General features: G+C 45.8%; 1 protein-coding gene across 6 annotated transcripts in view; it reads left to right on the plus strand.

Moving 5' to 3' along the window:
- Positions 1-24,234, plus strand: part of CCAR1 (cell division cycle and apoptosis regulator 1) — a 1,607,854-nt gene that overhangs the window by 471,133 nt on the left and 1,112,487 nt on the right. For all 6 annotated transcript variants that reach the window (XM_078643192.1, XM_078643189.1, XM_078643190.1 and 3 more), the window contains one exon: positions 4,959-5,088. In XM_078643192.1, the coding sequence (XP_078499318.1) occupies positions 4,959-5,088 (130 nt within the window). The remainder of the gene's footprint in view (positions 1-4,958; positions 5,089-24,234) is intronic.

The raw sequence follows: 24,234 nt of genomic DNA on the forward strand, positions 1-24,234 counted from the left end.
TTAGAGACCTGACCACTGCAATAGCTATTGAACAGAAATATTGTTGGTGTTTAGACAAATGTTGGACCTCTATTGAACACCCAAAAAGAGCTAATTTAATAGTAGGAATAATGTGGACTAATAAAGCTAGATATTGATTATTTCTCAAAAAATGCATCAGGCCAGAATTTATATAGATCGGGACAGTAGAAAAAACATATGGTTCCAGGACCCTATCTCTGGGTTCCCACCTCTAAAACAAAACTCCAAAGAGGTAGGAAAGATTTTATTCAATCTTTTAGGTATATAATAAGATAACCATCTTGACAAATGGGCAATTCTTTTATAGTTAGCAGCTCTAAGCGCTTTGTGGCCTGTTTCACATAGAGACTGCCATTCTTTTTTGCTGACACTGGAGTCGGTTTCTTTCAGTAGTTTAGGAAAAAAGTTATTGAGCACTTTCTGCTGGCCTGGCTGTATCTGCTCTAAGGAGTCTCTTCTCCCAGTTATCACCCACAGAACACCATTGTGCTGCATGTTGCAATTGTGCTGAAATATAGTATGATTTCAGATCTGGGAGTCCTAGGCCCCTACTTCTCTATCCATTTTCAGTGTCTCCAGACTCACTTGGCTCCTATTACCTGCCCTTATCAACAACACAAAAAGGCTATCCAATGTTTTAATGGTTGGTCTACCAATCAGACATATCGAATTCTGCAAGTTATACAGACACGGAGAAGAAGAACCACATTCCCTTTGGCTACTCTACCTATAGTGGCTACTGGGATTGTTTTAAAAATGTGATAGATTTTTTAAAGACCTGGGTCACTCTCCCCATATTGTAACTATACTGTTCTTCTGAGCTATGTGCGACCTGAATCACCAGGTTTCTGAACCTGTGCTGTTCTCACCTCAGTCTTAGCTCCAGGAGTTCCTCTGGGCTTTTATTTGCCATTCGTGCTAATGGGAATACTACTGTCTTTGTTTTATTCACCTTCAGGCCAGACACAATTCTGAAGTCTTCCATTTCCCTCAACAAGATGATGATTGACATCTGAGGTCTTATCAAATAGACCAGGGTGATGGCTATGTAAATAGATACTACATGTATGGAGTCTCCTACTTTAAACCCCAATGCTTTCATATTCTTTCGGTGGTGTATTGATAAGGGTTTTATCACCAAGTTGGAAAATAAAGGCGAGAGTGGGCACCGCTGCCTCCTGCCATTCTCAACTGGCCATCCAGTGGAACCAGACCTCCAGATTTCACCCTAGCCATTTTTATACAATGCTGCTAGATAGATGGCCAGGATTTGTTTGATGCCTACTTGTAGTAGTACCTTTCTTTATACCCTCTGGTGCATATAATGAAGTACCAAGAGAGGGGATATTTCCCGTTCTAACATCCAAGCTAGAAGCTGCCTGATTTATCTTCCTCCTTGTGTGACTGTTATCTATATATTGCCCGAGTGAATTTATCTAATCCCTCCCATATTTACTTTACCTCACCTTGCACAGCCAAATATTCTCACCTGGTGTCCAAGATAGTTTGGGGTTTAAATCTGTTTGGGTTCTTTTATCCATGTATGTATGTACTAAAGGTTATTTGCTGCTTTTCATGAACAGGAGACCTTGGTATTGAAGGGGTTCATTTTTAGGTGGGAGCTGAACGTCCGGGACTGGATGAGCTGCTGGCAATATTTAACACATTAGACTTCAGGGGCAAATGAGACTTTCAAGTAAAGTTGTGTCTTGTCTGTGGCTTTTGATGCTGTCAATGACATAGGCAGGAGAAGAAACAGTGTCAATACATCACTTTCTTGATTGATGGGTGAAGATGAAGTTGGAGTGGTAGACTGTGTCAAATAGGGCTTATAGGTCCTGAAGTATCAGGAGGCTGAGGGTCATCTTAGTCTGCTATCAGTAGGGTGTAGCCTTTGATTTGTAAGGGTGCTGATTAAGCGCTGCAGCATCATCTGAACCCACATTGTTAGTCATGCAGGAGAGGCTTGTTGTTGATGTGATCTAGCAGTTATGCACAGATTTTCAATACCGTTGCTGAGAGATGGTAGATGGGCAGGCACTTGGCTAGTTCATTGGGATGTAGGTGGATTTGTTCAAGTGTGTGTGGATCTTGCAAATCTTGAGAACTTTGTGGAAGATTTCTCGAGTTAGGGAGGCTTTGGCAATGGTGCAAAAAGGTGAAATATTCTCCAGGGATGACTTTAATCAGGGTATGAGATTGTCTTCATAGGAGATGGCTAGTGGTTTAGAATGCTAGTGAGATCTAAATGAGAGCAGAGATTGCAGGGTCATCATTGAGGGGCAGAGAGAAGTAGGCATGCTTGGTGCTACTGGATCATATTTTTTTTTGCTGAAGATGTTAATGGCACTGTACTTGTGTTTGGAGTGTGGAACTGATGGGTCAGACAGTTGATGTAGTGCTTGATAAACTTGAAGAGCATGCTATTTCAGTTGCTTCATTGGTTGTGTTATAGTATAATGATTAAGTGATGAATTGTCTGTGTTATGCAAAGAATTATCACTAGGGCATCAGGAAATCTGCTTGTCTCCCGTTTTCATCCCTGTTTGTGAAAGTGTTTATTGTTAGTGATGTCTGTGGAGCACCACAATGCGAATAGTTTACATTTGAATCTATGTGTTTATTGGATGAAAGGATGTAAATGTGGCTTTCCAGGAATTCAATGAAGTCCTTGAGAAAGTAAATGGTGGTGGTGGAGGGACACATGGTCACTAAAGGATTTGAACATTTCTGTACTCCTTGAGTTGACCTCAATGTGTTGGTTAGACATTAACAATGGTGATGGGAATAGTTCAGTTCTGGGGTATGGATGGTTTGTGTTCTGGGGTATGGATGGTTTGTGTTTGATGGCTGGTTATATTAAGAAAATTAGGTCAAGGATGTGGCCTTTGAAACGGTCCTGAACAAAGTTCAGTAAGTTGCTAAATTTGAGCATGTTGTATCTTTTTTGGGTTACTAAAGTTGTTGGGTGGTTGAAGTCATGGAAGAGGGTGATTTGGGTGTGTCTTATTGTTGCAATTCCTGAGTTTTACTCTAGGTCTGCAGGGGTTGGATTTCCAACCCACAAGTGCAAGGACTTAGTTCAAGGCGCCATGATGAGAAACATATAACATTTGCCCCACGCAACTCACTGAGCATTCCTACAAAGGTGGTGTTTTCTAGGTTACAAACAATCCCGTAAAAGGTTCAGGGACACACTCGTAATCCAAACAATCCTTCATTAATGAGTTACACACTCCAGGATCACTCAAAACTGGGTTTGCATTTTGACATTTATTTTAAAGTAGTTATTTTAAGATTACTGAATCTGGTGCACACAATATTGTATCATAACATCACAAAATATAAAAATTAGAAGCAGCTAAATGTTTCATGAACAGTGAAAACAACAGGGAAAAATGGTAGTATCTTTATCACAATTTGTAGCCCTAACACCCTCTCTGGGCTATCTCTAGACAGTATGCTAGTTCTAGCATAATCCATAAATATTATTCCGATTTCTCAAGATGGTGCGCATACCTGGAACAACAAGACTTATTGGCTTTCTGGAAAAGCTTGCCAGCTATTTCGAGAGCAAAGACGTGTTTGTTCATGGACAAATTTCACCCTGGCATGAGTCAGTTCAGCCTGAGCTTAAAGGCTTCAAGGATGTTTAGGCATGAATGCCACTTTCACAAGTTCTGCAAAAGGCGACAAAAATGCTGACTGAGGATTAAAGTGCAAAAAGGCTAACTAAAATAAACTGTAGCTAATATGGAACCTATCATGTATGTGTTTAAGAACCTCAGGCTTTCTACTAACAGGAACATAAATAAGACTAAAAGAAAGTGATTAAAATGTATTAAAATAATATAAATATGAAAGGAAACTAATGTTATAGTGTTTGACATTTTACACACACAAACACACGCCTGTGGTCGGGGCAAGAAGTTATCTACCTTTCCCTTTGGCCTCCCTACGACAACCTACATTCACACAATGAGAAGGGAAGGGGAATTCAGCGGGACCACTAAGTCACTGGGTGCTGCTTCTATCTACTCATCTGGGAACCCAACTGGTTTTTAATACAGCCCTCACACACTAGATAGTGTCATGCTTCATCAAATGAGTAGATAGAAGCAGCACCCAGGGACATAGTGGTCCTGCTGAATTCCCTTTCCCTTCTCGTTGTGTGTGTGTATAGAGTTTGACATCCCTCGAATAACTTCTAAACCTATCATCAATGATTTTTTTTTACATAAGCTTTATTACTACACAACACATTTACAGAACAGATGAATATGCTAAAAACTTGCACTTGATGCTCAATATCATATGTTTTCGTACTGAAATGAAACTCATTTATAAGAAAGATACATGAACCAAACATTTATGATACCGTGCAAAAACATGCACAAATTATAACCAGGGGTTGCCCCCAAGCCTGGATATCTCTGCATATGGATTGATGATGTAATCGCCTAACAGATGGTACAAACGTAGAATTGGCTGTGGTTATGATGGGTTCTAAAACTGTTGCCGATTGTAACCGGTTATTTGAGTGTTAATGTGCAAATTGTGACATTCTTACGTGATGTACTATGGGATGGCGCAAATTGGTTCTCCTAAGAGCTGTTTTTTTTATTTATTAAAAAGGATATTGGAACAAAGAAATGCTTTTAAGTAATACTCTAACTACAGGAAAAGTTGTAGAAGTCATCAAAATTAACTAACTTTAAAATAAATCTTTTTTACACTAAGATTCAGTTTGTAGTGAGAAAAATACTAGTACTTTTAAATCATATCCATAGCCGTAGCAGCAGTTATAAAAATAGTAAGGTAGTTGCTCACTTCTCAGCACTTTTAATTTTATTGCCACAAAATCAGTAGCTAAACTCTTAAAATTAACATTGCTTATCAGTTAGTAAATCTCGTTTATTAACTTTCTGTATGTTTAGCTGGTTTGTTACAGCCGCCTATTCGAATAATACCACAGCCTCAACCCGCTCGAAGATCAGACCCCACATCCCGATTTTGTGGAAGAAATGACAGAGGGGATCCTTCGTCCAATAGAAGAGATGATCGTAGGTAAGTTGGTTGAAGTCGAAGCCTAACAGACAGCACAGCTGTCTGGTTGCAGAGACATTAGGGACATGCTCAAATCGTACCTAGGAATGCATTCTGCCCATTACTACCTTTGTTTTTTGTCTCTCACAGTTGCTTGCTTTCTATTCACTGTCTTTCTTTGTTTGACCTCATCCGACTTGTGTTCGTCTCTCTCATGGAGCAAAGCCTGTTTACTTTCTTTCTGATTGGCTCCTTCTATGCTTACACCAGTGTCCACTTTTCGAGAACTATTTATTTTCTTCTTCGTGATGCACTCAATAGGAGTTAATGTGTTTCCCAGCTGTCTCCTTTGTGTGCTTCTTTTCTCCTGCCAGTGCTCTAAGTTGTTTGCTCTCCTCTGTTCTGTTGTCCCTCATCCTGCTCTCCACATTGTTGTCTTTCACTGAGTTCTTTTTCCCTACCACTCCATCCCACCATGCTGATCTGTCCTCTGCTCTTTCCCCACCCATGTGTTCCTATTCCACGTTCAAAATTAATTTCTCTTGCTGGTGTGCTATTGCCCCTCCTACCTCCCCCTGAACCTTCTACCTACCTGCCTATTACAGCTGTTGCTTTTTTCACCACCCACCCTACATCCAGTACAGTTGTTTATTTTCCCCCTAACTACAGGTTTTGCTTTTCCCCCACCCACCCTATCTCTATTGCTGCGGATTCCTCACCCTCCCTCCCTCCATTGCTGCTGTTTCCTCACCCACCCTTCCTCCATGTCTGCAGTCGCTTTTTCGCCACCCATCCTTCCTTTCTTTTTGCTGTTGCTTTTTCCCACCTCCTCCCACTGTTGTCCCTGTTGCTTAGTGTCCCACCCTCCCGCAGTTCCCTCCATTGCAGTTGCTTTTTTAACTCACACACTTCCTCGATTTCGGCTGATTATTTTTCTGCACCCACTGCCTCCCTTGCTTCTGTTGTTTAGTGTCCACCCACCCTGTTGTTGCATATTCCCAGCCCACGCTCCCATCAATCAATAAATCACTCAGTCAATCAGGGTTGGTAAAGCACAACTACTCACCTGTGAGGGTCTCAAGGCCATCATTCCCACCGTTGCTTATTCAGCACCCACCCTCCCTCCATTGCTGCTGCTGCTTTTTCCTGCCCCCTTCCTCTGTTGCTGCTGTTTAGTGCCCGCCCACCCTTCTCTTCCTTAATTGCCACTGATGCTTTACTGTAACCCACACTGCCTCCTTTGCCTCTGTTGCTTAGTGTCTGCCCAAGCTCCCCCCCCTCCATTGCCATTGAGTGCACACCATCCCTCCCTGTAATTGCCACTTAGTCCCTGTAGTTGCTTACTCTCCTTCTACCCTCCCTCTGTTGCCCCTTTATGTGACCAGCTCTCCTTCTTTTGCTGCTTAGTGCCCGCCCCTCAGTCTGTTGCCATTTAGTGTGCATCCCCCTTCCTCGCCGTTTACTGCCTGCTCTCTCCCTCCATTGCTGCTTTGTAAACTTCAACCCTGCCTCCCTAAGTTGCTGCTTAATAAACCTATGCCACTTAATGAGCATGCCCCCTTCCTTCTTTGCCACTTAGTGATCTGTTGTCGCTTAGTGCTCGCTCTTCCTAACTGCCCACTGTCCCTCTGTTGCTGCTTAGTGCACTGTCACAGTCCCACCACTTTATTTTTTTTTTAACACATGTTTTATTGAGCGTTCAGGTTTGCAAGTAAATTGTACGTTCTTGAATTACTTTTTATTATCCAGTATTAGGGGTGTCTTTCATAGATTCACATGCCTGAATCATTCCCCGTCGTCGGAATGGGAGTCCCCGGTATATAAATAAAGTAATGTCCCAAGTCATATAGATAAATAGGCCTTAAGGCCTCACATTAGTAACCTATCCCTGTCCTTTTGTAGAAAGGACCAAACTCTAGAAAAGAGCCAATCAGCTGTCACCTCCCTCTAGAACCCTCCTGGAAGGAGCCTCAGTCCCTCAGATTTTCTACCGCACGTTGTGATAAGGGAGTCTCCACTGAGCTCTGCCCAGTTTTTTCTTCACAACTGGTTTCCAGTGTTCTAGAATATTGTATTCTGATCCATCTGTGATTGCTGATATCACCATGGCTGAAACACCTAAAAAGGGTCTTATTAGATCCTGTGCTTCATGTGGAAAAAAGAGGCTGCATATTGATGACCAGCATAAAGATTGCCTGTATTGCCTGTATCCAGACCATTCTGCCAAAGACTGTAAGGTATGTCGTACCTTTTCCACTAAAACCCTCAAAGATCGTGAGGGACGCCTATTAATTTGGCTCCAGAGGCTGAAAGACAGGGACCACCTGGAATCTTCTGAGGAAAGTGAAGGTTCTTCAGTCTCTTCAAAATCTCCTCTAAAGAGACCAAGGGTCTTGGGGTTACGCAGAAGGCCGAAAGAACTGAAGGCTCAGCTGAAATTATTGGATATGGCACTGCTGCTTGCGCTTAGAACGCTCACCATGAGGTGGAAGTCGCGCAGGCCGCCCGCTGCACACCTCTGGTACTCAGAAGTACTTAAGTGGGGACGGGTGGAGGGGACGATACTGAGGAGGGAAGAAGCAAGAGGCCTTAGGAAGTTCCCTATCTCCTTGGAGTGGGAGGCTATGCTTATCGCTATGGAGGGGGAAGATCAAACACAGCTAGGGGACACTGAACAGGAGAATTAGTTGGGAAAAGGTACGATGCGTTAGGCACGCAACAGCTGGCCCAAGCCCCACTCACATACTCATATGTTACACAACGCTATACTGTGGAGTGGTCCACGTATTGACGCACATTAACGCCTTTGCTCACCGAGATGAGATCCATTGTCACACTGACATCTCAATGATTGCCCATGCTGGATAGCTGGGAGACGAATAGTTTGTTTTTGGATGTAGGAGGGTGGGGGGAGGTGGGCGGATGGGGGTTGTTCGATTGATGATATTTCACTGCCCTATACAATGACTGTCACGACAACTTGAGTAGAATACCTATGTAATGTATTGATACACCATGTGACAATTACTGTGATACGAAATGGAGATCTGAGTTGGGGAGAAAACATAAAACCCGGCTGTAACACTCAAAATAATCAATGTAATGTTCAGATTGATGCCTATCAGCTGTGAATAAAGAATAAAAAAAAAAAAAAGAGACCAAGGGTGGCTTCCCCTAGCCCTACGGCTCCTCCTCAAAAGAAGACGTCAAAGAAGTCTTCAGAGGCTCTCTCCAAGGCAACTTCTGCAAAGGGTTCCTCTCAGGAAATTCACACCTTCAAAAAACCTGTTTCGACACCGTCGACGACGGTATGGTCGACGACGCCTTCATCGTCGAGGAGAGCTGTGTCTACTGCATTGACGACGACATTGTCTACGTCGACGGCATCGTCGTCATTGTCTTCGACAACGACCCCATCGTCTACGGCAGGTAAGACTGTGACATTGATGAACCCGTCGACACTGGACTCGCCGTCGACAGTATCTTCGACGACGAAGTCACCATCGTTGACGTCGGCACCGTCGACGAAAACGTCGTAGACGAAGGTTTCGTCAACGAAAGCACTGTCGACGAGGATACCGTCGACGAAGACGCCGTTGACGACGTCTTAAGTAATTTCTCTACCGTCGATGATGACCTCGTCGACGATGACTCCTCTGGCTAAGACACCTGTCGACACTCCACCGTCGACGACCACACCGTCGACGGGCTTGTCGACGATGATAGTTTCCGGACCACAAACCACATGTATGCGCTTGAAAATCACAAAGAAATCTCTGACACCGGCTTTAACATCGCCAAGCAGAGTCCAACCACTACCTCCAGCATGTCTTCTTCAGGAGGAGGATTCAGATGAAGGTGACCTGTTTCAGGCGGCGACAAGCCCTTCGGAGCTTCATGTTAAATGTCAGAGTTAGGATGAAGAGGAGGATCAGGAGAAAGAATATCATCCGCCACCTCCTCCTATGGTTTGCCTTCCAGCCTCTTTAGTTACTGACTTACGGTACCTTATACAGGACTATAAACAGAGGTTTCCAGAGTCTCCTGCTCCTCCACCTCCTACAGTTTCTCCTTCACCAAGACCTCGGCCTCCACCTTTGAGCATACAGCCGGAACGGTTTGATCTACCACATCCTCCTACTACTGATGAGGAAGAGGAAGAGGCAGAACAGCAGAAGGAGGGAGAACTGCAAGATACTCAGTCTATCCACGATGACTGGGATGACTATGTTATTCCCTCTCCAGCGTCTCCAGTGCCTGCGCCTGCAGATTCACCACCATCCGACATTGGAGGGTTCCATAAGGTAGTTGAGTGGGCCGCTCAACGTTTCAAGATATCAATGGTCTCTCAAGAGCAAGACTGCTTTTTATATGACTTTAAGGAGCGTCTTAAGAAAACAGTAAGATTAATTCCCATTATTGATTACCTGTGGGAGCAGGGTGTTAAAGTCATGCAGAAACCTTCCTCGGTACCTCCGGTAGTACCTCGTTTGGATAAAAAGTATAAGGCACCGGATACTGCACCGGCCTGTTTGGTAGGATATCCCAAACCAGATTCGGTCGTTACACAGGCAGCCCAGAAGAACTCAAGGAATCCTTGTGCCCCATTATAAGCACCTTCGGATAAGGAAGGCAGGAGGTTAGACAACATTGGGAAACCTTTCTCTTCAATGTCTGCACTGACAGTGAAGGCAGCCAATGCTTTAGCGCTTTTGGGGCGCTACAATAGACAACTATGGGCAGATATCGCCCCATGTCTATCTGAGCTGCCTGACGAATCAAAAGAAGAGGTAAAAAAGATTTTGCTAGAGGGTGAGACCTCGGCATCAGAAATAATAGACTGTGCGATGGATATCGCTATCACAGGATTTCGCCAGCTGGCTGGAGCAGCAGTCTTGCGACAACAAGGTTGGCTAAGGGCAACTTCCTTTTGTCCTGAGATACAAACAAAAATATTGGATATGCCCTATGATGGCCAGCCTCTCTTTGGCTCACAGATTGATGAGGCGCTGCAGAATATAAACAAGCATTTACAATGCAATGGTTTCGCCTTTGGAAAAGTTTGAGCTATTGGCATTGTAAATGACAATTTTTTTATTTATGTGTTGGTTTTGAAAACCGATAAATAAATGGCATTGTCATTTACGATGCCAATAGCTTAATCTTTCGCAAATGCGAGACCTATTGCATTTGCACCCACACACACACACACAGAGAGCCACACACAGAGCCACCCACACTATTCCAGCCCCTCAAAACTAAAAGAAAGGCTTAGGGGGCAAAAATGAGTATTTTTTAATGTACATTACATCAATAAATAACGTTGCTGTGCTCATCTGTAAATTAGACAAAAGTCACCTCCATGTGACAGACTGATTTAAGTGCAAGTGTTGACAATTAGGTGACGATGGTTAGCACCAGCAACCACTGGCTCAAATTAAGCACTGCCTGGCTCTGAAGCACGTGATGGTGTAACACAGTAGGCAGTCAAGTATGGTGTACATAATCATACTGAAGATTGACTATCGTGATCTGTTCCAGCGTAGCTACCTGAGGCAGTGACAGGGAGGGAGCTACTGTGGATTTGTATTTCAAGTAATACAATGATGTACTGTCCACTGCACTCACCCGGGCTTCGAAAGACAACGCCCTGCACAAATGAACACCAAATATTTGTAACTTTTATATTGTAGGACTCCTCCGTTGTTTTAAGGAGATAGCCAGAGAAATCAACTCAAAGAATGGTAGTGCTTGAGTCATGAAACATAAGAGATGTTTGCTATGTGATTTTCTTATGAACATAAAATATTAAGTTTGCTCCACAGATATTACATTTTGAGAAAATGATTACTTATGTATTTTTTGTTGTAATATGTATTGCAAGCTTGCCCTTAGGGAATTAGAACGCTTAAAGTTACAAACGTTTAAAGCAGCAGAGTATTAAATGATTTGCTCAGAATAACAGGAAGTTAAGCTGCGGGCGGGATTCGAACCTTGTTCCTAAGTCAGCAGCTTTCTTTGGCCGCTAGGCCACCTTTCCTCCCTTCGAATACAGTGACTGTGTGCATACTGTCACCTACCTTGTTATAATTGATTAAACAATGTTTTAATAAATTACAAATATCAATAACAGTGCAGAAAGGCAAAAGATGGAGAAAAGAATGACAACACGCATCGCCTGGGGTTAAATGTATAACGTTAGAGTCGCAGGCAGACTGACTTCCCATGTTGTACTATTAACCCACTGTCAGTTCCACAGAATGTAATTCTACCGCAAAAAAATGAGAAGTAGGTCAGCACATCTTAAAGTAACATGTTTGAAATAACCTGATCTTTCGTGCAGCATTTCTATGGCGGATTTCAAACAGTGACAGGGGTGGCGAGCTGCCAAAGTTCACAAATTAAAAAACAGGCCCCAAAACGGCAGCGTGATCTCTGACGCCTAAAACGCCTTGAATACTGCACGACTTTTCAGCACCCATACAACTTTCAATTTCCAAGCGGCGCCATCAAATGGGTCCAATTATGATATCAATACCAGCCTTCTTTCCTCCGAGGGGGATGAAAGAACCGCAAATCCCAGCAGACGCCGCTATTCTGCAGCTAGGGATGATGTAATCTACAACAAGTCGGGCACACGGGGGGGGGAGACGGACAGCGGGGGGGACAGCGGGGGGGCAGGAACGGACAACGGGGGGGCAGGAACGGACAGCGGGTGGGGGGGAACGGACAGCGGGAGGGGGGGCGGGAAGGCAAGGAAAAAAACACGCATCGCCTGGGGTTAAATGTATAACGTTAGAGTCGCAGGCAGACTGACTTCCCATGTTGTACTATTAACCCACTGTCCGTTCCACAGAATGTCATTCTACCGCAAAAAAATGAGAAGTAGGTCAGCACATCTTAAAGTAACATGTTTGAAATAACGTTTTTTTACAAGACAGCGCATTGGAATAATGCACCTACTGCGGAAGCGTGCAATCGTCATGTTTTACTCTCAGTGTGGTAATATTGAATAAATAGCGGTAGAGACACAAGGTTCGGATGGATAGGAGTTTCCCGCCCAGACCACTGGAACAGCAGACTGGCCGAGGCACTGAGCAGGACCTCAAAGCCCAAGCAGTGCGTACACGCCCCACTGCCCCTGAAAGTACATTAACGCTGTGCTCCGAAGGGTGGCAAAAGCAGTGCCACCCTCTGCCCAGAGGGTGCTTGTGAAATGTCCTGGCTTTTCGTTACAAGTGCCTGGACACCCCCGGGGTTTGGCGCTATATAAATACCTGCATTACCAGGCACGCTTCCCTCCAGCTCCCAGTGTTTTCACATCAAACAGGCGGTGTGTCCCGCAGGTGCGGCCAGGGCTCTGGTGCACGGTGATACTGTGTGTAGTGTACACACCGGGGCAGCACAGGCCCAGGAGCAGCCCGTGCATCGGAAGCAGCGCCAGGACTGTGTACAGTGTACACACGGGGGCGGGGGAGGCCCAGGAAGCAGGCCGTGCGTCTGAGGGGGCAGTACAGGCAGCACGAAGGAAGTGTTTGCATACAACAGCGGGCACTAACCCCGGCGCACTCCGCACATACCTCGCAGCAGCATCCCACCCCTGGGGGCCGAGACTGAGTTCAACCAACTTAAGCATTTAAGTGGTGCGGGAACGGGCAACGGAGAGCGGGAGGGGGGCAGGGGCGGGAACGGGCACACGGAGAGTGGGGGGGCAGGGGCGGGAACGGGCACACGGATAGCGGGAGGGGGGGTCGGGAACGGGCTAAAAACAAAAGTAACAAGCATTTAAGTGGTGCGGGAACGGGCACACGGAGAGCGGGGGGGGCAGGGGCGGGAACGGGCACACGCAGAGAAGGAGGGGGGGGTCGGGAACATGATAAAAACAAAATTATTAAATAAAAAATGCTGCTTACCTGATCAGCGGCCTCAGTGCACAGCCCACCCCTGCAAAAGACACGGTGAAAATAAGGAAAACATGGCGAGACGAAAAAAAAAATACCACACGCCCACCGCCGCAATGACGACATCGCAGAGGCGGAGAGGGAAAAAATCTCGGGAACGCCCACGAATCTGGTCCCGGCCATGACGGACAGATCTCTGTTCCAATGGCTAGCCTCCATTTATGGAGCTAGCCAATGGAACAGAGGGCGTAATCCCAAGCCCACTCTGAGCCCACTCTGTTGTAACATAAGATTTCGCCTGCGCCGAAAAGCTGCGCAGAGCGCAGCCTTCGGCCAGGCGAAACCTAAAAAGGACACAGACACTGCTAGAGCATTGGGCTCTCTCCAATACAAAAAACAGTCCTTTCGTGGTTCCAGGGGTAGAGGACAGTCCTCTTATAGAGGGAACTACCAATACAGGTCTTCATTTTCTTCGGGCCAGAATAGATCCCAGTACCAGCAGCGCTAGCAACATAGCCAACAATCTTCTTATGGCAAGTCGTCCTTTCGTGGTAAAGGCCAGCGAAAAAACAACGGACGTTGGCAATGACCTTTCTCTTCAGCCAGCCCCAGATTCATTTCCATCATCAAAAATTGGAGGAAGGATTTCACATTTCTTAAAAAATTGGAAGAAGATTACCAGGGACCGTTGGGTTCTACAATGAGTCCAATTCGGCCATTCTTTAGAATTCATACATATTCCTCCCCAAACTCCTCCCCACCCTATGCTTCACAAAAATTTACGGCAGCGTCTCCGAGAGCTCTCTTATGATCCAGAAAGGGGCGATAGAGAAATTCCCTCTATCTCAACGGGGGAATGGATTTTATTCTCGCTTCTTTTTAATTCGGGAAAAAAAAAAAAAATGGAGACCGATTTTGGACCTCAGGGCCCTCAACAAATTCCTGAAGAAGCAGTCGTTTCGCATGGTAACGATCCAGGAGGTCTTACAACTCTTGGAAAGGGAAGATTACATGACGTCCCTGGACCTTCAGGACGCTTACTTCCATATCCCGATTCACAGAGATCACAAAAAATATTTAAGGTTTGCGGTGGCAGGCAGACACTTTCAATTTCGCGTCCTGCCCTTCGGGCTCAAGTCTGCTCCTTGTATCTCTACAAAGTGTCTCTCCCCAGTAGCTGTATATCTCAGTCAGCACCATCAGCAAGTTTTTCCATATCTGAACGACTGGCTAATAAAGGCTCCATCCTTGGAAAGTGCGTCCTGATCTTCAAACGCCTGTCTGCAGCTTTTCAATCATTTAGGACTCACGCTAAATCGGAAGAAATCAGTCCTTCTACCTTCTCAGTGCATCAACTTCCTAGGTGCAACCCTCGACACACGACTGAGGAAAGCCTTCCCATCTCAATAGAGAAAGTCAAAGCTTTTACAACTGGCTACTCTCGTGGCTTCAAAGAGGACCTTAACGGTCCGCCTTTTCAAATCCTTACTAGGAATGATGTCATCATGTATCCTCTTGATACCTCACTGCCGTTTACGGATGCGCCCTCTCCAGGAGGCACTCTCAAAACAATGGATCCAATGCACAGGGTCATCCGACGATCTCATAAAAGTAACTTCTCAAATGGTCAAGACCCTGCAATGGTGAATGTCAGTTCGGAATCTTTTTCAGGGCTTACCATTCCTGCATCCGGCTGCACCGCATATCATCACAACAGTCGCCTCCTTGGAAGGTTGGGGGGCTTTTCTTCAAGAACTACAGATAAGCGGAAAGTGGTCTCCCTCAGAAAAAGGGATCCATATCAATCTCCTGGAACTGCGGGCGGTCTTCCTCGCCCTTCAAGCCTTTCTTCCAAGAATCAAAAATTCACTTGTGCTCGTCCGTACGGACAACACTACGACGATGCACTACCTCAACAAACAGAGGGGGACTCGCTCTCTGACACTCTCTCACGAGTCGCAGAAAATCTGGAACTGGTTAATTGGACACAATATATCTCTTCGGGCGGAGTACGTCCCAGGCAACACCTCCACTTCCAAATACAAACCAACCCCAAGACCACACTCAGAGGCACCCTCATCTACAGACCCCCAGGACCCCGCACACAATTCAGCGAAGACATCGCTGACTTCGTCAGCCCGCACGCCCTCCCCTCCGAGGACTATATTCTCCTAGGAGACCTCAACTTCCATCTGGAGAATAACAATGACAGCAACACCACCACCCTGCTGGACAACCTCACCAATCTCGGACTCAAACAATTGGTGAACACCCCCACCCACTACGCCGGACACACACTAGACCCAATCTTCACCTCCAGCAAGCACATCTCCTTCAATCACGCCACAGGACTCCACTGGACTGACCACAGCTGCGTCCACTTCAGCTTCAGAAAGACCACAACCCACCACCACCCGCAACAAGTTCCCCGAAGATACTAGAACAAAATTACCACCGACCAGCTCACCACATCTCTAAACCAAAACCCTCCCGCCAAATCAACGGACCCAAACCAAGCAGCCATCAATCTCACACAATGGATCACCCACTGCGCTGACGAACTAGCACCCTTGAAAAACCCTCCCAACAAGCCAGGAAGCAAAAAAGCCCCTTGGTTCAATGACGACCTCAAGAACTCCAAAAAGAACTGCCGCACCCTCGAGAAAGCATGGCAAAGAAACCCAACCACAAACATGACCGCCCTCAAGAACGCCACCCGCAAACACCACCAGCTGATCCGCACCACCAAAAAATCAGCATTCAAGGAGCGACTAGACAACAACGCCCACAACAGCAAAGAACTCTTCAGCATTGTCAGAGCTCATCAACCCCAACGCCGGCAACAACAACATCACTCCCTCTCAAGACCTCTGCGATTCTCTTGCCTCATTCTTCCACAGCAAGATCGCTGACATACATAACAGCTTCGGCGACCTGACCACTCCCCCAACCACAGAACAGAAGCCCCCCACCACCACCCTCCACGCCTGGACCCCGATCAGCAACGAAGACACCATCCGCACGATGAACTCCATCCACTCCGGATCGCCAACCGACCCATGCCCCCATCACATCTTCAACAAGGCCGACTCCATCATCGCCCCCCAACTCCGGGACATCATCAACTGCTCCTTCAACACCGCCACCTTCCCGGAAAGCTGGAAACATGCCGAACTTAGTGCCCTCCTGAAGAAACCTACAGCGGACCCCACCGAGCTTAAGAACTACCGTCCCATCTCGCTCCTCCCATTCCCCGCCAAAGTCATAGAGAAGACCGTCAACAGTCAGCTCGCCGCCTTCCTTGAATCTAACAATGCCCTAGACCCCTCACAATCTGGTTTCCGAGCCAACCACAGTACCGAGACCGCCCTCATTGCAGCCACAGACGACATCCGGACACTGCTCGACAACGGGGAAATAGTGGCCCTCATCCTCCTGGACCTCCCCGCAGCGTTCGACACAGTCTGCCACCACACCCTTGTACAACGCCTCAGGAACGTCGGAATACAAGATAAGGCCTTGGACTGGATCATCTCATTCCTAGCCGGAAGAACCCAGAGAGTCCGCCTCCCCCATTTCAGATCAGACGCCACCGAAGTCATATGCGGTGTACCACAAGGATCTTCACTCAGCCCCACCCTCTTCAACGTCTACATGAGTCCCCTCGCATCCATCGCACGCCAACACAATCTCAACATCATCTCCTATGCAGACGACACCCAGCTGATCCTCTCCCTCACCAACGACCCAACCACCGCCAAAACCAACCTACACGAAGGGATGAAAGACGTAGCCGAGTGGATGAAGAACAGCCGCCTAAAACTGAACTCAGACAAGATGGAAGTGCTTATCCTAGGATCATCCCCCTCTGCCTGGGACGACTCTTGGTGGCCCTCCGCCCTAGGCAGCGCACCCAAACCAACGGACCATGCTCGCAACTTGGGATTCATCCTAGACTCCTCCCTCTCGATGACCAGACAAGTCAACGCCGTCTCATCATCATGTTTCAACATCCTACGCATGCTCCGAAAGATCTTGCGCTGGATCCCCACCGAAACAAGGAAGACGGTCACCCAAACACTTGTCACAAGCCGTCTGGACTACGGAAACACCCTCTACGCCAGAACCACAGCCAAATTACAGAATAGACTTCAACGCATTCAGAACGCTTCCGCCAGACTCCTCCTAAACATACCTCGCCACAACCACATATCTGGTCACCTGAGAGACCTGCACTGGCTCCCCGTCAACAAGAGAATCACCTTCCGACTCCTCACCCACGCACACAAGGCCCTTCACGACCTAGGACCCAGATACCTCAACACTCGCCTGACCTTTTACACCCCCACCCGCCAACGGCGATCGTCCAACCAGGCCCTCGCCACGATTCCACGCATCCGAAGAGCCACCATGGGAGGAAGATCCTTCTCCTACTTGGCGGCCAAGACCTGGAACTCCCTCCCCACCCACCTACGTCTTACACAGAACCACCTCTCCTTCAGAAAACAACTCAAGACCTGGCTGTTCGATCAGTAGCGAACCCCTCTTCCCTTAAGCGCCTTGAGACCCTCTGGGTGAATAGCGCGCTATACAAATTTATGACTTGACTAGGCATGGACAATGTACTCGCCGACTCATTAAGCAGACAGAGGACAACGCCTCACAAATGGGAACTGGATCGAGGAATCCTCAACCAAATATTCTCGCGATGGGGCACTCCTCAGATCAACCTGTTCACCACAGGATCCAACACCAAGTGCCCACACTTTGCAAGTTGGCATCCCCAGAAAAGGTCTCTAGGGAATGCATTTTCGATCGCATGGTGCAACGTCTTCGCATACGCCTTTCCACCATTTCCTATGATTGCCAGGGTCCTCAGAAAGTTGAAAGCGGAGCCTTGTACACTCATTCTGGTAGCCCCAATTTGGCCACGCCAACATTGGTTCACGGAACTCCACCGTCTATCTCTGGAACCGTCGATCTGCTTGAAACAGTTCCCGTCTCTTCTCACGATGAGCAACCAACAAGTCCAACATCCGAATCTAGCCTCACTCAAATTAGCGGCTTGGCTCCTGAGTTCAGAGAACTTCAAAATTTGAATATTCTGCCAGACTGTAGAGCCATCCTGGCTCGAGCACGGGCGGATAGCACCAACAAAACATACTCTTTATTTATTTTTTTTAAATCTTTTTATTATCACTCAGTTCATAGCATAATCAAGGCAAAAAACAAACACATATGGACATCGATCCATTAGCAAGCATATTATAAATACACTAAAACATGTCATGAGCAAGCTTGCGTGCCAAAAAACAAACCAAGGAAAAGAAAAAAAAAAAACAGGGCAAAAAAAACCACCAAAAAAAATGATTGAGCAATGAATCTAACAACTATTCTAAGCTTTCCAAGTGATTGATAATAGGCTGCCAAATTTTGATGCCAAGTTGCTTTTTTTTCTGTGATTTAATGCGATACAAGTTATATTCTAAATGAAACACATTATAAAACTTTGCCCTCCACATCTCCTATGTAGGTGCTTCGGGCTTCAACCACATGGAAGCAATGCACAAGCGGGCAACTGACATGCCCATAAAAAAAAAAATAGCGTTTTTGATAGTACAGTGGCTGAGTATCCATATCTTTACATAATCCAAACATCATCATCTCTCTAGATATCGCCACTTCAGAATTAACAATATTGGACAGAAATTGTGCAATGGATCCCAAAAAAGGATTCAATACAATGCAGTAAAAAAATATATGCACAATATCCGCCATATCGACTTGACATCTACAACACTTCCCATTATGCATGTTGCCCCACTTCATCATCTTAACCGGTGTGTGGTATAAATTAAATAAAGTTTTATAGTGTTGGGAACGTAAGTTGGCAGTCAACGTAATTTTAGCAGCCATATTATTTGATTCTTGAACAAACAGGTCGGGAATACCAAGTCTAGTACTCCATTTCCCCTCCTGTGCCTCAATATCATCACTCTGTGTGCGCAACATACAATTATATAGAATCCCAATCCTGGCCGGTTTGTTCAAGATTTTGAAAAGCTCGTTGGTACCTAAGGGTAATATATTTCGATGTTTAAAGATGAAGTTCCTTAGCTGTAAATATTTGAAAAAATCATTCTGGGGAACCGCATATTTTACTTTTAAATCTTCAAATGTAGCCATAGTACCAACATCAAACATACTGCCTAGACAAACGATGCCCTTATCAGCCCATGTCAGCATCTTACTATCCCAAAATATAGAAGGGAGTAATTCTATTGAATCACAAGGAGTATAGAAATTAATACGTTTAAGAGAGATGATTTTCCGTACCCACTGCAGCCTTTAAATGCTGCTAATACCACCTTAAATCTAGTTCTTTTATAGTAGCTCGGTTCAAGAAAGCGCAGCAGCATTTGTCGCGATTGGCTTCCCAATAGCATCGGGTAGATATTAGGGCTTTCGAATATCGGTGGCTCACCACCAATCACCAAAATTTTAATATTCTGGAGAAGACAGGCTAAATAATAAAAAGCAAAATTTGGGACACCCCATCCACCTCTTAAAGGCGGTAGTGTCATGAATTTAGACGCCCGACGGGGAGATTTCCAACCCCATAAAAACTTATCTACAATAGATTGCAGCTTTGTCAGTTGTATGCATGATAATTTCAACGGTACCGTCCTGAAATAATAAAGTACCTTAGGCAGAATAACCATCTTTAAAACATTTTGTCGCCCTACCAATGTTAAGTGAAGACATTCCAACTTTTCCAGCTGATGCTTAACTGATTGTAGTATATCAATCCAATTTACAATAACTAACTCTTGGAGCGACATCCTAATTTTAATTCCTAGATATTTAGCCTCCTGTGTAACATGTGTGGGTCATTGGGGCATAACCCGGCTGTACATACTACCTGGGTTTTAGTGATGTTCAATTTATACCCAGACACTCTGCCGAATTCTTGTGTTATATTTTCGATTTCATGTTAGGCCTGCTCCGGATCAGATGTAATGACCGCAATATTGTCAGCATAAGCTAACACACGTACATAGCTATCCCCCACAGCCATTCATTGTATACGCTGAGAGGCCACTAGCATCTGCAACAGTGGTTCAATATAGATAGCATACAATAACGGCGAGCATGGGCATCCCTTCGCGTACCTCGGGTAATATTTACAAATGATGACTCCTGACCCATCACACAAATCTTAGCCCTTGGTCGTTTATACATAATTTGTGTTTTACCCATAATAGCCTATAAGAATGCCCACGCCACACCGTCAAATGCTTTTTCAGCATCTAGAAATACCAAGCCAACATTTTTGTGAAATGCAGATGCATAATCCAAAACCACAATCACACGATGTAGATGATTAACAGTGCTTCTGCCTGGAAGGAAGCCGTGCTGATGATAAGACACCAATGATGGTACAACTTGAATTAAGCGGCTAGCAATGATTTTGGAATATATCTTGGCATCGGCATTGATTAGTGAAATGGGTCTATAAGACCCCAGGAGATGTGGGGGCTTATCTTTCTTTTTAAATATCACTATGCTCGCATCAACCCACGAAGGAGTAGGGTTACCAGTTTGAGCTGCAATAAACATAGCCAGCATATCGTCTTTAATAATAGAAAATAACAAACGATATATCTCTAAAGGCAGGTTATCCGGACCGGCAGCTTTCCCAAGCGCAAGGTCCTTGAGTGCAGTCTCCAACTCTAGCAGCGTTATTGGTGCTTCTAATTCCTCTCTGTTAGTAGGCACCACCATGGATACTTCAAATCTAGCCACAAACTTATCAATCTGATTTTGAGGAAGATATTCTTGGGTATACAATTCAGTATAGTACTGTTGGAAAACCTGCAGTATACCATCTATCGACTCAACCAAGCCACCCCGGTCGTTCTCTAATGTCGCTATGCGTTGTAGTGTCTGTCGCCCACGAAGTCTTTGAGCTAGACATCTTCCAACCGCCTCACCATATTCATGTCTCTCCGTTCGATGAGCTTGATATTGACATGCTATATCACGACTCCAGGCGCCATTAATCTTAGCCTTACAACATGCAACCTTAGTTTGTGTCAAACATACTCTTTAAAATGGAAGAGATTTTGCATCTGGTATAAGGCTCAAGGTATACATCCTTTCTCTTCCTCTCCGGAACAAATATTACCTTATCTTCTCCATCTGGCGAACTCAGGCCTTGCTCATGTTTCTATCAGGGTCCACTTGGCAGCGATATCTCGTTACAGAAGATCTCATACTGGCCCTTCTCTTTGGTCTTACAGATTGATCAAGCAGTTTTTAAAAGGACTCTACAGAACTTTTCCCCCTGTGAGGATTTTGCCACCTACCTGGCATCTCAACACAGTCCTTAACCAGCTCATGAAACATCCCTTTGAGCCAGTTCACAGGGCTGACCTGAAATACCTTTCTTGGAAGACAGCCCTCCTACTTGCACTCACTTCCGCAAGACGAATGAGCGAGCTCCAAGCTTTCTCAATACAGGAACCTTTTCTGCAATTCAAGCAGGATAGAGTAATTTTACGGACGAATCCTAAATTTATTCCAAACGTCCCGTTGGACTTCCATCGCAACAAACCTGTTGTCTTACGCTCTTTCTTCCCGAATCCTACTACGGCAGCGGAAAGGTCGTTACACTCTCTGGATCTTAAGCTCTGCCTAAAATTTTATATTGAATAGACAAACACCTTCAGGAAGTCTCATCAGCTATTTGTGGCTTACAGTACACCCAGGAGGGGTCTCCCACTCACCAAACAAAGTATTTCCCGCTGGATTTCCGCAGCTATTTTGTTTTGTCATGAACAAGCAGGACAACCCCTACAATCTAAAGTGAGAGCCCACTCTACCAGGGCAATAGCTACATCCATGGCGCTTTTTGCAGGAGTGCCGGTTATAGTCATTTGTAGAGCTGCAACATGGAAGTCGCCACATACCTTCACTAGGCATTACTGCCTGGATACAGAACTCATGAAAGATGCTGCGGTGGGACAAGCAGTACTTCGTCATCTGTTTCAGTAGAGGTGAGCCTTCTTTTCATCCCTCCATCCTCCTCATGTATGCACATTTCTGTATTGTATAATTTGGTGGTATGTCTTGCTTACGAATGCATGTTTCTATTAGTCGTTTGATATGTTGTTATCTAATGACTTGTATATCCTATACCATCCGAAATGTGCTTTGTTTATTGCTTGCTACTCTGATTCAGGCATGTGAATCTATGAAAGACACCCCTAATACTGGATAAGAAATGTGTTACTCACCTGTAACTGCAGTTATCCAACATTGGTGTCTTTCATAGATTCACATGCAACCCTCCGCCTCCCCTGGAAGGGCTCACCTACTTCTCTCAGCAATACCCCTACTTAGCTTTGTGTGTACGAAAATCTGAGGGACTGAGGCTCCTTCCAGGAGGGTTCTAGAGGGATGTGACAGCTGATTGGCTCTTTTCTAGAGTTTGGTCCTTTCTACAAATGGACAGGGATAGGTTACCAAGGTGAGGCCTTTAGGCCTATTTATCTATATGTCTTGGGACATTACTTTATTTATATACCGGGGACTCCCATTCCGACGACGGTGAATGATTCAGGCATGTGAATCTATGAAAGACACCAATACTGGATAACTGCAGTTACAGGTAAGTAAAGCATTTCGTACATTTTACATGGCAATTGTACAAGAATTCTCATGTTTTCTTACTGATCTAATAAGTTTTCAATCCACAGTATCATATGTTTGTTCACAACCAAGAAAGATACGTACTTACAAAGCAATCCTTGCGGAACAGTAGATATAGGTATATTTGTACAGAAACTTTTAGCCCTCCCTTAATACCCCTCCCTCAATACATCCCACCCCAGAGAAAAAAGAACATTCCCTTAAACTTTGCCGCTATGATCTAATCGCCCCCGTTCAAGCATGGAGACCTTCGGGGTAATCACTTTCCGATGCTGGAGTAAATGACAAGGGGAGAGGAAGGAAGGGACAGGGGGAGGGGAAGAAGAGGAGAAGGAAACAAACTTTTGTGTCCAAATCAGAGTACAGTTGGGAATCAGGCACTAGCTATATGATCATTCAAAGTAATCTGGGGACCCTCTATCTCCTCTCCCGTTTCATACTCCCACCACTTAATGCCTGCCAACTGTTCCTCCACTGCTGCTTAGTGAACACCCATCCTCCCTCCACCTGTCGTTAAGTGACCGCTGCTACTCGTTGACCACCCACCCTCCCGTGCCACTTAGTAACCAATCACTCTCCCTCCGTTGCAGCCTAATAACTGCCCACCTTCCTCCGTTGCCACTTTGTAAATGCCCACACTCCCTTGCAGCTTAGTTACTGCCCAACCACCCTCCATTGCCATTTAATGATTCTTTAATGCTTAGTAAACCGTTGCCACTTATTGTTTTCTCCCCCTCTGTACGTTGCCGCTTACTGATCACCCACCCACCCTCTGTTGCTGCTTAGTGACTGCCCACCCTACCCCTGTTGCCGCTTAGTAATCAGTTGGTGCTTAGTAAGCGGCCAACCACCCTCTGTTGCTGTCTAGTATCCATTACTGCTTACAACCTGGCTATTCTCTCTCAGTTGCTGCTTAGTGCCTGTCCATCCTTTATCTGGTGCCGCTTAGTATACGTTGTCGCTTAGGACCCGCCCACCCTCCCTTGGTTGTAGCTTAGTAACCTCCCACTCTCCCTTCGTTGCTGCTTATTAACAGTTGCAGCTTAGTACTGGTCCGCCCCCTGTCTGTTTCCACTTAGTTTTGCCCACTCTCCACCCTTGCCATTTAGTACCTGACCAGCCTCCCACCATTTCCATTTAGTAGCGACCCACCCACCCTCTGTTGCAGCTCAGTACCCGTCCACCCACCCTCCGTTGACGCTTAGTATTGACGCTCAGTACCCGCCCACCGAGTCTCTATTGCCGTTCAGTAAACTACCCACCCTCCGTTGCTGCTCAGTACCCACCGGCCCACCCTCCCTTGCTGCTCAGTACCCGCCCACCCACCTTCTGTTGCCACTCAGTACCCATCCACCCACCCTCCGTTGCCGCTCAGTACCGCCCCCACAATACTCCATTGCCACTCAGTGATTCGTTCACCTGCGCTCCGTTACTGCTCAGTACCCAACCATCCACTCTGTTGCTGCTCAGTGCCCGCCCACCAACCCTAAGTTGCCGCTCAGTACCTGCCCACCCACCCTACGTTGCCGCTCAGTAAAGGTTGCTTCTCAGT

The sequence above is a fragment of the Lissotriton helveticus genome, chromosome 5_1 (genome assembly GCF_964261635.1).
Source record: "Lissotriton helveticus chromosome 5_1, aLisHel1.1, whole genome shotgun sequence".
Classification (NCBI taxonomy): Eukaryota; Metazoa; Chordata; class Amphibia; order Caudata; family Salamandridae; genus Lissotriton; species Lissotriton helveticus.